At 37.8% G+C, this 13572-nt stretch overlaps 1 protein-coding gene across 16 annotated transcripts in view; it reads right to left on the reverse strand.

The window, feature by feature from the left end:
- The window catches only part of camk2d1 (calcium/calmodulin-dependent protein kinase (CaM kinase) II delta 1), an 80829-nt gene extending 71170 nt beyond the window's left edge, over positions 1-9659 (reverse strand). For 13 of the 16 annotated variants that reach the window (XM_046850888.1, XM_046850884.1, XM_046850893.1 and 10 more), the window contains exons 1-2: positions 9339-9655; positions 5321-5415 (exon numbers count right to left, since the gene is read on the reverse strand). In XM_046850888.1, the coding sequence (XP_046706844.1) occupies positions 5321-5415; positions 9339-9400 (157 nt within the window). In that variant the 5' untranslated portion in view covers positions 9401-9655. Of the gene's footprint in view, positions 1-5320; positions 5416-9338 lie in introns of all 16 variants that reach the window. The other 3 variants (XM_046850889.1, XM_046850885.1, XM_046850886.1) reach the window with 2 other exon arrangements.
- Between the last annotated feature and the right edge of the window lie 3913 nt (positions 9660-13572).

Raw genomic sequence — 13572 nt, forward strand, 5'->3', positions numbered from 1 at the left:
AAAAGCAACCTGTAAATTACTCGTGGGGAATAAAATGCTCTGGGTTAATGTAATGCATCACAGATGAGTTTTTGAGCAAGCCAGAATGCACAGATTTGACTCACTCAAGTAGTTTGTTTAGTAATCAGAAATGCCAATAACTACATGAGTGTTAAGGACATTTGTTCCTGTTCAAGCTTAGCATTCTGACATGGTTTTTTGTCTTTATTCCCCTGAGCTTCATGTGTGTAGAGGATGATGAACTGGAATAATGGTGAGCTGTTTTATGCTGTGGTTGCCTGTGAGGAAAAGAAAAACTGATGCTGGTCTTCAATTGAATTCCTCTAAGGAACAAAATGAGCAGCTTTACATCTCAGGAGTCCACCTGCCATTGCCATAATAATACTTTTATTCGTTCATGCCTGCCTCCAGCTGTGGTTTCCTGTCTAATGAGCTAAGCAAAGGCTAATGAGAATGTTATGTAAGAAGGTGTGTGCTAAGAGTAGCCATGTGGGATCCATATAATTGACAAATTGTTGTTCTTTTTTTTGTTTGTTTGATTTTTAAAATTTGAATTCTTCGAATATGAGCTTTGAAAATCTAATAAAAAAATATCAACACTAAGGATGACTTTCTGTATTTTTATTGACTTGCACTCAAAGTTTGATGCAATCTTAATTCAGCAACATTTTATTGCTGAAATTGCATACCAGTTTACCTTGCATATTAGTTTACATAATTCAAACAGTTTTTTCTCTAGCAATTCAGAGTTTTTTCCTCGCAATTCCGATCGTATTTCTCGTAATTTTTACTTTTTCACCCCTCGCAATTCAGATTTAATTTCTCGTAAACATCCAAAATTTCTGGTGCATCCACCGGTAACCATGTTGTGGGCCTAAAGATGTTGGTGTATGAACGAGGCTCCTCTACTTCATCTGTCTTGTTCCATCTCCTCTAGAGCTGATTGTTAGACAGAGCTCTCTCTAGGGATCAGAGGCGTAGTTTGATACCATGCGATTCTATTGATCGTAGCCCATTTCATTTTCAATGTGTAAAGCTTTCTAGCACTACAGGGGTGGTGATGCTGCTCGACTGGCAAAAAAAAAAAAAAAAAAGCCAAAAAAGGGCAAGAAAAAAAATGTCAGAATTGCGAGAAATAAGATCAGAATTGGCCCAAATAATTTGCCTATTTTTTTTATTTTTATTTGAATTACTCGAGAAATCGTTTCACCCGTACTTTGATGTAATCACAGCCAGTACAAATTCAACTGTCCAAATAAACTGCCAGTCCCCTGTGTTTCACTGACATGTTGACATTTGGACATTACTTTTCTTATTAAAAAAAAAAAAAGTGTGCTGGTGAGCCGGGAGGATGTGCGTTGTGTTTTGAACATTCAGGATGCTGCCTTGGGACTTCAGCATTAGACAGAAAGATAATATTTCTACTTCAAACCCACCCCTCAACATATCTCATTTACAATAGGGACAGTGCAATTCCCTCGACATGCAGTCTTAATATTATTCGGCTTTTGCCCATTTTCTTGTTTGTGCCTTTTAGTCCACTTTGTTGTGAAAAACAAAAAACTCATTATAAATGAATAAAAAAAATAGTCTGATGCAGGAAATATGTAATTTCTCACAAAACAGTAATTTTGAGCCATTTTAAAGGAATAATATGCTTTCATGAAGCTGCTTATACAGATATAGCTTTTCAGTTCATATAATTCAAGCTATGACAGGATGCCACACTCCGTATTACATGAGGACAAGCATTCAGTAGACTGAAACATATCACAAGCATTGTTGAGTTTGTTCGTGACCCTGTAGTCAAACACAAAGTACCATAAAAGTCTATTTTCTCCAATGTTTCTACAGATACAAAAGACTGAAAACTAACAACCTGTATTTCTGCATGGAAGAAATTTCCAGAAAGCTCAGTATGGAAAAAAAAGAACAGAGAACCAGAAAAAATATAAATGCAACATAAGATGTGTGAATTTCATTCACAGCCACCCACTTCACTGTGGGGAAGTGCGCTAGCCGACGGCAAAATGCTACACTTTTTTGTTTGTTTGTTTGCTTTGTGCCAGGAGAGGTCAAGATACGAAACCATTTCACAATCCACACAGAGCACTGGATCGTCCTTTTTCTCCAAAATGAACTTGCTTCCAAGCAGATACCAAGGAGACAATGACAACACCTTAATGGTTTTGAGGAAAGCAAGAAACCAAATGAAGCGGCAGTCTTTGGGCTGACTAGAGGATGTTAAATCTGAGGGGCGTTTAAAACTGAACTGTAATTCCATCCAACTTCTGTCCTCGCTAACAGGTAGGGAAAAAACCTGTAGACTAAAACCAAACAGATTTAGTGAAGGAACTGGTGGAGCTGAAATTGCCTTACAGACTAAATTCAATCGAAGCACAGGGGCATCGACATGCCCTGTGAGACCCAAAGAATCCACAAGAGACTGAAATTGATTAATCTTCTTAAGTTATACCAAAGAACCCAAAAGTAGTCTGGGTTAGCAAGTCGGCTTACCCTAAAGGCTAAGAAAAATGATTGAAGCTGCTCTCAATTCCAGTCACCATTCTCAGGTGGTGACCCAAATTGGGCTCCCTTAAGGCAAGAGGAACATATATGGCTTTCAAAAGTTCTATTTATGTGGTTTAAGGCAAAATCACTTAACAAAACGACTTTCTACACACTTTCCTCTACTGCTTGGATTCTGAACATCAGTTTCCCTGTTTCAAAAAAAATTTAAACCAAAAAGACCTTTTTAAAAATTTCCATTCCTGGTGCTTTCAGGTCGTTTTAAAACCAACATGAGAAATTTCCCTGCCTGCTTCTGAGCTTCATTTCTATTCAGAGCACAGCGCTGGGAAATAAGGGGAATCCCCTCCTCTGAGTCTCTAAGCTGACCTTCAACATATGACAAAAAGAGATTTATCTCTCTCTCAATCTCTCCCTCTCAGTCACTCTGCTGCACGATTAATTGTATCGCAATCGTGATGTCGGCTTGTGTGGACACACTTTCTGAGAACAGTTTGCAGATTTTTGCACAAAACAAAAAAACATCTGATAGTCTCAGTTTAGGCAGTGCACGTGTGGCATGTGGTCATGTGACTTTCCGGCGTGCCGCGCAGAGACCAGGTGAGGATGGATGCCGAGCAGCCGACACTGAACTGGTAGCCAATAATCGCCAATCTGTTATATGGCGATATTTTAGCTTTAAGGCCACCAATAATACTGAGCAGAGAGAGGAACTGTGCAAGATTCGCTAAATTAAAGTTGCTTTATTAAATGGCAATATAACAAATCTGTAACAGATCTCACAGGTTTCGGGGTGGAGGAAAGAGACAAAAGGCGATGGTTCAACAGACAGCGCTTTCTTTGCTCTTTCATTCACTTTTGCCCGCCGCTTTCCTTTCCTTGTACACACCCACTCACAGTAACGCACATCTTTACATCTTTCTCGACGCCAACACGTAACCATTTATGAAACCATTTATTATAATGCATTCGCATATCGCGATATAGACCACAATATTCGCACATAACATTTTTCCCCAAATCGTGCAGCCCTACTCTCCATGCCCCACTCTCTCTCCAGATCCCATCATCCTCTTTTTATCTTCCTCTATTCAGCTCTCTTAGCCTCTTCCCATGTTTTTTCTCCATCTCCCTTCCTCCATCTCTTTCTCCTTCTCTCTTTCTACATCTTCTATTTATCCATCTCTCTTAGTCTCTCCCCATCTTTCTTTTTCCATCTCCTTCCTCCATCTCTCTTCTCCATCTCTCTTTTCCGTCTTCTTAAACCATCTCTTTTAGTCTCTCCCCATCGTTCTTTCTCCATCTCCTTTCCTCCATCTCTCTCCATCTTCCTTAAAAACTCTCTTAGTCTCTCCACATCTTTCTTTCTTCATCTCCTTTCCTCCATCTCTCTTTCTCCTTTTCTCTTTCATCTTCCTTTATAGATCTCTCTTACCTCTCCCTCTCTCCATAGTCTATGATCCTTTCTCTATCTTCCACTTTCCTCCGTCTCTTCTCATATCCTCTCTCTCTGCATCTCTATCAGTCTGCATTTTTCTCTATATATTCCTCTCTATCTCCTCTCTCCATTTTCCTTTCTTGATCTCTCTCCATATTCCAACATCCCCCCTCCCCTGCTGAATCTCTCTCTCTCCCCTTTCCATTTCTTCAGCTCTCTCCAACTCCCTATACTAACAAATGACGGGTAAATCAGCATACATCACCACTTATTGGGTGTTCAGGTTTCTCACACACACACACACACACACACACACACACACACACACACACACACACACACACACACACACACACACACACACACACACACACGCTACTCACTCAACCACATCTTCTCATGCAAAACAACAACCAGATGCGCCACCTTCTCCTTGCACACAGGACCTCCGTTTCTTTTAAAGATTCAATATGAGTCAACAGAGAGGCATCAGCGCCGTCCCACACTCTCACACACTCATACTCTGGCCGGTAAACAGCTGCCAGTGAAAGCCCTGACACACATGAAAAGACACAGAAATTCAGTGCCCAGCCTCAACATGAGCCTGCCAAACTGAGTCACTATGCACTCGAGAGGTGAGGAAGCTAGCCAGACAGCTCACAGCGTGGGTGCTGGGTCGTGGGCCAAGACGTGGTGAGCAAAACAGTGCCATTTTAAAGCATATCATTTCCATCGCGTCTCTGTTTGCAGCCTGAGGTGCGATTCAGTTTTTATTACAGCATTTCTTTCTTATGATAGAATTATCATTGAGGTCATTAAGCGAATATTATGTAAAATCCTCATGTTTGTTTTCTGGTAAATATGATAGAAGACAATTATATTAAAAACCACTGATCATTATGCTTCTCAGTACAGTGATAATAGTGTTATATACATATTCCATTATTCATTGTTAATTTACTTTACACACATTCACTGACAATCTGCACATTTCATTTCCTTTTCTTTCTTTTTGAATTGTCAGTTTGCATGAATGCATGATGCAGCATCATAGAAATGCAATATTGTATTATTTCTATTAATTACAATTATTAATTACATCCCACTTTTTTAAATGTTTGTATAGGCTGCTGCTGCAGTAATGCAATAGCTTCCATCAGAGGATCAGTAAAGTCTGTCTGTCTGTTTATTTATCTATCTCTCTCTATCTACCTATCTACCTATCTACCTACCTACACTGAAGTAAAGACGTACAGCGTGCCCATGACAAACCCACACATACTTCAGCCTGTCACTTAGATTCAAAGTTCTCTCAACATCAAACGCTTTAAATGATCAGATTATAGAGCTCACCCCTGGCAGACAGCTTCTTGGTGTTGATAATTTTGGCAGCGTACTCCTGTCCAGTGGAGATCTTCATACACCGTCTAACCACTGAAAAGGCTCCTCTGTAAAAACAAAGGCAAAGACCTACTTTAAACATTTATAATACCTCAACAAGCTCTCAAATCGTCTTGTAAATGAGAAGGTGAACAAGAATACATTCTATGACCCCTCACGAATAACAAAAAAATGGCGATTGGATGGTTTTGTAGGGAATTGCATATGTACTGTTCTGTAAACTCAACAAAAAATTGTGTATTACTTGACAAATGTTTTATTTACTACTTTAAATAAATAGTTTTACAAACATTTCTTTATTAGTACAAACTCTGGTTTAAAATGTTACTCCGGACTTTCGAGTCACTCGCAGCTTCTCACAAACTATCAGAATTTTCACGAGTTACCACTGTATATATAGCTACAGTTAGATATTATAAAAATTTTGTATTCATCTGAACCAATCAAGCCAATATGTTACAAACTGCTCTATTCAGCAGACATTCTTTCTATATGTATGAGGTATTATGATGTGTACTTGTACCTTTTAAAAGTAGCCATCACTAATTTTATTCACCAATTACTTTTTTTTTTATTATATAGGCACTTGTACACTTGTATTATAGACACTGCAGGTAACAATGAAAAAAAAACCCAACTAAAAACATCTTTTCCAGGCACAATTAAATGTGATAAGTATTTCACACTCATATCTATATATCTATATCTATATCTATATCTATATCTATATATATATATATATATATATATATATATATATATACACACACACACACATATACATACACACACACACACACACACACACACACACATATATATATATATCACAATTGCATTCAAACTAATTTATTTATTTGTGAAGCAGAATAGCTGCAGTTTTTTATTAATTAAATGATTTATTATTTATTTGATTCATTGGTTAATTGATTATTAGTGGTAGTATTAGTACTAGCAGTTTATTTTTTCATTTTATTTATATCTTTTCTGTCGATTAATTCGGCAATGCTGTAAGTGAAGTCATTGATCATTTTCCAATACCACCACATAGTGATTTTTTTGTCAATTTGTCCATGATTACATTTCCATTATTTATTAAAAGAATGACCTATTGTATTTTTTTAGCTTTTTTTTACAAACAATAGACTGCTTTCAAAAATGCTCTATAAATCAAGATAAGGCTATTTTATGGCGTTCCTAATAAATATTATGCCAATATAAATATATTGTTTAATTTGTCCTTCATAGCATGTAGCACATACAATGACAGGTTTTATTTCATACATTTCATTTTCACACTTCCCTAAATCAAGCATTGAAGTAATTTGAGGTGAATTGAATTGAAATGAATTAATGAATAAACCAGTGCTATGCTGTTCAGAGAGCCCCATTCTATCAGCAATGCTGCTTTGAATTGCTTTTATAAATGCTTAATTGATCTTAACTGAAATGCTAGCAATTAGTATTGAATAAACACATGCCATTAAATATCATATTATACAAGCTTATGAAATTCCCCTTCTTCACAAAAAAGCTTTTTTCCCCATAAACATACCATTAAAAAGCATAATTAGACACTTAAGTGAAATAAGTAACTTTGATCATGTAAATATGGCTACAGTTATAATACTATATACAGATTTTTAATAACATAGTTATTGAATATTTTTTACATCCATAACTGCATATGTGCATATGAAGCATGAAGAACAATTTGGTGCTGAAGAAGAAGTCTATGATTGGAAATAAGTTTCCAGAGCACAAATATTCTGACTGCCTGAATTTCCTGTTGACATTAATGATGTTCCTGTTAAATATGTGCAGGTTGTTTGGGGGTTCTTCTTGACTGTACACATTCATTTGAACTTCATGTTAGATAATTGTCTTTTCACTCTTCTAAACAAATCACCCTCTCGCAGATGTGAAGGTTAGCAGTAGGGGGAAAGTCCACATCTAGTGCTTGATGCATAGATAAGTAGGCTTATAATAGTCTAGATGAAGTCCTATCTCATAATGGAAAACGAAGCTTGCAACAAAGTGCAATACTGTGAGCTAATGCAGATAGATAGAGCATTTAATAAGGTCTAGTCGGAGACATTAGATGGATCTGTGCTTCTAGGCAATAATTTAAACTGCAATCATTGGTACTTTAGTAAAGATTCTAATGTCTTGGAAAACACTTTTAATTTAGAGTTATGATATGTAATGTTGTACTGCGACAGTAACAACAGTTTCTGGAGGCAATCAGAAAACCTGGAGAACCTTGAGGTTATCCTTTGCTGAGAAACAATACTATTTTATTTGAATTATTTTACCAAAATTGTGCTTCTGTAGAGCCAAGATTGGAGATGTAACATTCATATACCGTAATTTCCGGACTATAAAGCGCACCCATATATAAGCCACACCCACTCAATTTGTCTACATTGAAACTAATGAACTTTACACAAGTTTTACACGGTGTAACGGGTGAAATATGTTGTGGCTCATTTAAGAGCAGAGCGGCATTTTGGGAATAGCCTGCCGCCACATTTTTCCAGTATTACTGCATGTGTGCAAGGCCGAGGAATATGTCCTTATCATTTTCTGATGCTCATTTCTAAGTTTCTTTGACTAACCCGTAACGCTGTTGCCAAGAAAAATAAAAAAACAAGAGTTTTGGAAACCTGTGTGTGCTTATATGATTTCTGTTGCAACTGGAGTTAGTGAGCTCTCCAATGACCCAGACTCAATGCATTACAACGGCTTGTATCTAAACAGTAGCCGACCAAGAAACTCATTGTTCACTGTCTTCCTCCTTCCTTTCACAACTATTTTTCTCAAGAGTTTTTCTTTTGGCATCGTCGTGTGTTAAAAAAAAACGTTTTTTCTCCCAATGTCGTGCAGCTCAGAACACAGGTGAGGTGCGTTTTTTCATTTCCGTTCAGAAATTTCATTGGTCTAATGTTATGGGGTTCGGTTTTTTGTCTTGAAGCTTGTGAAACTGGGAAAACCCAGGAAAAATCATAATCAAAACGTAGGAAAAAAGTAGCGGCTTATAGTCCAAAAAATACGGTAGTTTAAACCAGAGGTATTCAAACTTTTTCATACAAAATTGCCAAAAATCGTATTGTTTGAGGTCCGTGGGTTGAATGTAAATGATGCATAAATGTTCTCTTTACCATACTTTGGGAAAGCTGAACAATAGATGCGTGAACATTCAATAAAAAGGAACCAAATTCAATTATATTCTCTACATTTATTAACCAATAATGATAATTAAAAACAAAATGTGTTGAATTGGAAATGAACATCTGCATTAAGGGCATTTTCCCCCCTAGACTTTTAGCTATGGCATAGCAGGTAAAATCAAAGGGTTATCATTGACCAATTTTGGCCTTGGCTCTAGTTTGGGCATCTCTGGTTGGGTGTATCTGATTCTGCTCCGTCACTTAGATCGGCTAATGTAGACTGCAGTATACATTAATACCTACTTCATTCAGTGCTGTCCAATGAGAATGCAGCACAGCAGCGCTTGTTTGATGCTGATTGGTTGAAAGCCTGGGTTTTGGAAAAGCCCTTGGCTTGATGTTTTATTCAGCAGGGGAGTATTTAGTGCTTGGGGCAATAATCCAATAAACAGTAAGACCGTGCAGCTGTTTGGAAGGTCGGAGTTTACATTATATATTTATATTAAAAAAAAATTTAAAAAGAAAGAGAGAGAGAGAGAGAGAGAGAGAGAGAGAGAGAGAGATTCCAACAAAGTATTTAAAAAGTGTATTTCTTGCAGAAATTGCACACGAATGATTTTTTTTGTTGTTGTTCTTGTGCAATCACAGAGTACAAATAAATGCAAATTGGAGCTCAGGGGGTTGAAAGTAAAACTATGCAACACATGGAAAAAAATGCATGCACAAATACTAAATCAGCAACACAGAGAATGTGCAAATGTTTTTTTAACTATGTGATTTAAAGTGCACGCGGAACTTACTTGCCGAGTTCTTCATAGAGCTGATATTCGTCGGTGAACCTGGTACAGGTGGTCGCAGCCATGCTGAAAGAGACAGCCAGGAGAAATCTGAGCAGCAATCAAGTCTAACACGTCGCTTCCTTTTGGCAAAATGAAAGTAAACGCCTGAATGTTGAGGAGGAAAAGAGAAAAGTCCGGCGTTTCAGCGATGCACGAAGGGCACGTGTGCTGTGGCTGTGTTCTGCAGGTGGCTCGCGCTCGGAGTGAAGTTCAGAGCGTCGACAGTTGCACCTCTGCTCCTGCGGCTGCTCGGACGTAAATGATCCGCTTTCGCCTCTTCCTGCTTCGGTAATAGAAAACCTAAATATCCGCTTATACAACACTTCCCCCTTGCGGCGAACACGGGAGGTGCTCGTGAAAGCATTCGACTTCGTGCTACGTTCACACCTTGGCACCACGTTCCGTGTAATAAAGACGTCAGTAGGTGTTTTTTTGCCACACTAGTTGCAATAGTAACGTGAATGGCGCCACTACATTTTAGTATAACACAGATCAAGGGCCCATTAGCTGTCGATACAAGTCGATCCATATTTGCATAATTTATTCTGAACTTTATTACTCTATATTACTCTCATCACTAGACATGCCCACATTTGAGTTACTTGCATGCATGTGGCAACAGGAGATTCATTTTCAATGCGACTTTCAGATACAAAAGGATGTGGACGTGTCCAGCAACAGGATGGCAAAGGTGTTGATAAATGTTTATGCAAATATGAAGTGATTTATAGTGCAGCGACTACCTTCTTCTTCTTTCATCTGCTCCCATTAGGGGTCGCCACAGCGGATCATCCGTCTCCATACCACCCTGTCCTCTACATCTGCCTCTTTCACACCAACTTCCTGCATGTCTTCCGTCACCACATCCATAAACCTCCTCCTAGGTCTTCCTCTTTTCCTCCTTCCTGGTAGCTCCATCCTCAGCATTCTCCTACTTATATACCCCATGTCCCTCCTCTGCATATGTCCATCTCAATCTCGCTTCCCTCACTTTGTCACCAAAACATCCCACATGCTCTGTCCCTCTAATAAACTTATTTCTAATCCTGTCTATCCTCATCACTCCCAACGAAAACCTCAACATCTTCAGCTCTGCTACCTCCAGCTCCACTTCCTGTCTTTTACTCAATGCCACTGTCTCTAAATCATACAACATCGCAGGTCTCACCACAGTCCTATAAACTTTCCCTTTCACTCTTACAGATACTCTTCTATCACAAATCATATAGTGCAGCGACTACCAAAGGGGATTAAAGGAAGTAGAGTGCACCTGGTCCGACTCTTTAAATTTGAAACCTACAGAAGTTGTGCCACCTACTTAAAAAGTGGAAATATGTACTTGTGATTTCACAGTACAGACACTGTCTATGTGTGTACATTTTAAGGTACACTCAGTTTTCAGTGGCTCACTTTGTGGAGTTTTTTCCGTGTTCTTGTATGCTTAGCTGGGTTTCCTCCAGGTTCTCTGGTTTCCTTCTAAAAGAATCAAAATCAGAGTCATCTTTATTGCCAAGTATCATGAGTTACATGTACAATAAAATTTGTCATGGTGGGCTGGTGCTTTAAAAATATGAAAAATCGTTACAAACTAGGAAAATTAAATAATAAAGTAATTAATTTAGATTAAGACATTAACTATACAATTTGTGCAGGGTATGTAAATTAAGGCAGTGCAAATAATCATATTTCTCAAATATATCATAGCTGCCCATTTTAGTGTCCTGGATGTGTACAGGTTGTGTAGAGGTGTAAGATTGATACCAATCACCTTCTCAGCAGAGTGGATCACATGCAGCAGTCTGCCTTTGTCTTTAGCAGTGGCAGCAGTGTAGCAGATGGTGATGTGGGAGGACAGTATGAACTTAATGATGGAGGTGGACTCAATATGCCAGAAGGTGGATTGGCTAGAAGTAAATGTGTGTGTACTGTATGTATAATGTGCTGTAATGGAGTCAGTCTAGGTTGTATTCCTGCCTGGACTGTCTCTGGCTACACCACTGAATCCCAGGATGTTTGTACTATGCAGTACTCCCAGTATAGAGCTTATGTTCAACAACCATATATTATGGCTATAAAGACATTCAGCAAATTATATACTATCTGGCCAACCTAGCCATTAGGGTTGCACAAGCCAGTGAACTCCCAAGTCCGGATAAATGGGGAGATTTGCGTTAGGAAGGGCATCCAGCGTAAACCATGTGCCAAATCGAACATGCGGATGACGAATACGGATGATCCGCTGTGGCGACCCCTGATGGGAGAAGCTGAAAGAAACTTTATACATTATCTGGCCAAATTATGTGGACATGTGTTCATCATACCCAAACTTCACACCTAAGTATGTGAGCTTCAATATTGACCTGCATAAATTAGTTGCATGGCTGTTCGACTGAATATTTAATTCTTGCACCAGATAATTTGACACAAAATAATAAGAAATAATAGCTGAATGGATACTCTAGTGAAAACAATTGTGGTTCCTTTTCTTTCTTTTGCTGTATACAGTACAGATCTGTAGCAGACTCAGCCAGTTTAACTATAAAATCCTAGTTAATACGGGTTTTAGAAGAGAAGTTTTTATTTCGATTATCAAATTTTATAAGGAAAGAGAGTAAAAAGAGAAAAGGGTCCTAAGACATTTATTACAGTGAGGTTTGTGATGCATAGTCAAGGGGTCTGTGAAATTCTTTAGATTTTGCAACAGTGCTGAAAAGCCCATCCCACCATTATCAGTTATTATAATTCTAATTCAATTCTTAGTGTTGTTAGCCTGTTTAGCCTAAACACTTGAATTTAATCAAAGCTTCAATAACTTGAAAAACAACAAAAAGTGAAAATAAAATGTGTTCATGGGATTTATTTTACAGTTAGAGGGGTCCTTGGTTGCAAAAGGCATAATCTTACCATGTGATTTAAATTAAGATTAAAAAAGAAATAGCTAAAATATGCACCTTTCTGGAGATATTGATAAAACTAATGGTAATGATTTTAAAAATTGTGTAAAAATAAATGTTTTTGGAGATTAGTAGGAAATGGTTGTGTTCCTTCCTCGCGCAATATTCATGTTGGTAATCTGTGTAAAAAGCCACCGTTGCTGCTTTCCTTCTATTCTACTGGAGTTTCAGCTGAAAACTCTGACGGCCAAGAATAACTGTAAATGTCAGACTGGAGCTTTAGCTTGTATAAGAGCCAAAGCTTATCTAAGCTTACAAAGTACTTTTGTGCTGTTTTGTGCCCTATTACATCATTTATTGTTTTTTTCACTAGTCTTACTTAAATATGATCAGTAAAAAAAAAAATTAATTATATCATATCTTACTTTCAGAACAACCTATGTATCAATACTTTATTTCACATTTCATGTATACTTCGAGGTATCACCATAAACCAGTTATTTCTGAAAGATCAAAATAAGCAATTTGTTCCACTGTGCTCCATTTGTTCCACTGTGCTCCACCTCACACTCATACATAGGCTGATAAGAAACCCTAAAAATCCCTGAAATTTGAAACTTCAATAAGAATGTCATCATTCCACAAGACATTCTATGTTTCGTGTGAAAGGGATTATAAGTAACAACCTTTCCCAGTTGATTATGTGTGTAAAAACCCCCACAAAAAAAACAGCAGCTGGGCAGATCCTCTCTATCCACACTGTTGGAATGTATCATGGTTTCATAAAAATAAAAAAAGGGTTCCCACAGAAAAGAAGGATGGACTGGGTGTGGTTTATTTAGATTAAGCCTGAAAACATGAAACACTTTTTTTTTAATCTTAGGAGCATATATTCATTGTATGTTACATATTAATGTGATTGTTTAGAGGATTGTGTTGACTTACTATGTACCTGACCAAAGTTGTAACCCCGATTTTAGGCGTGATAATGTCCTGGGTTGCACTTTTTGTAGAAAAAGAAGTGAATAGAGACCAGATGTTGCTTTAATTTAGGGAAACGGGGGGGAAATCTGTAACTCATTGTCTATACTATGCCCATTTTGAAAGTATTACAGAAAGGAAATTTATGAACGATCCATTCAATCCATCCCACCACCCATTCTGCCACACCTTCATCACAAATTTCTCTCTTCTCTTCTCTTCTCTTCTCTTCTCTTCTCTTCTCTTCTCTTCTCTTCTCTTCTCTTCTCTTGTCTTGTCTTCCGCTGTCTTGTCTCGTCTCGTCTCTTCTCTTCCACTGT

This window comes from Silurus meridionalis, chromosome 6, assembly GCF_014805685.1.
Source record: "Silurus meridionalis isolate SWU-2019-XX chromosome 6, ASM1480568v1, whole genome shotgun sequence".
In the NCBI taxonomy this organism is placed as follows: domain Eukaryota; kingdom Metazoa; phylum Chordata; class Actinopteri; order Siluriformes; family Siluridae; genus Silurus; species Silurus meridionalis.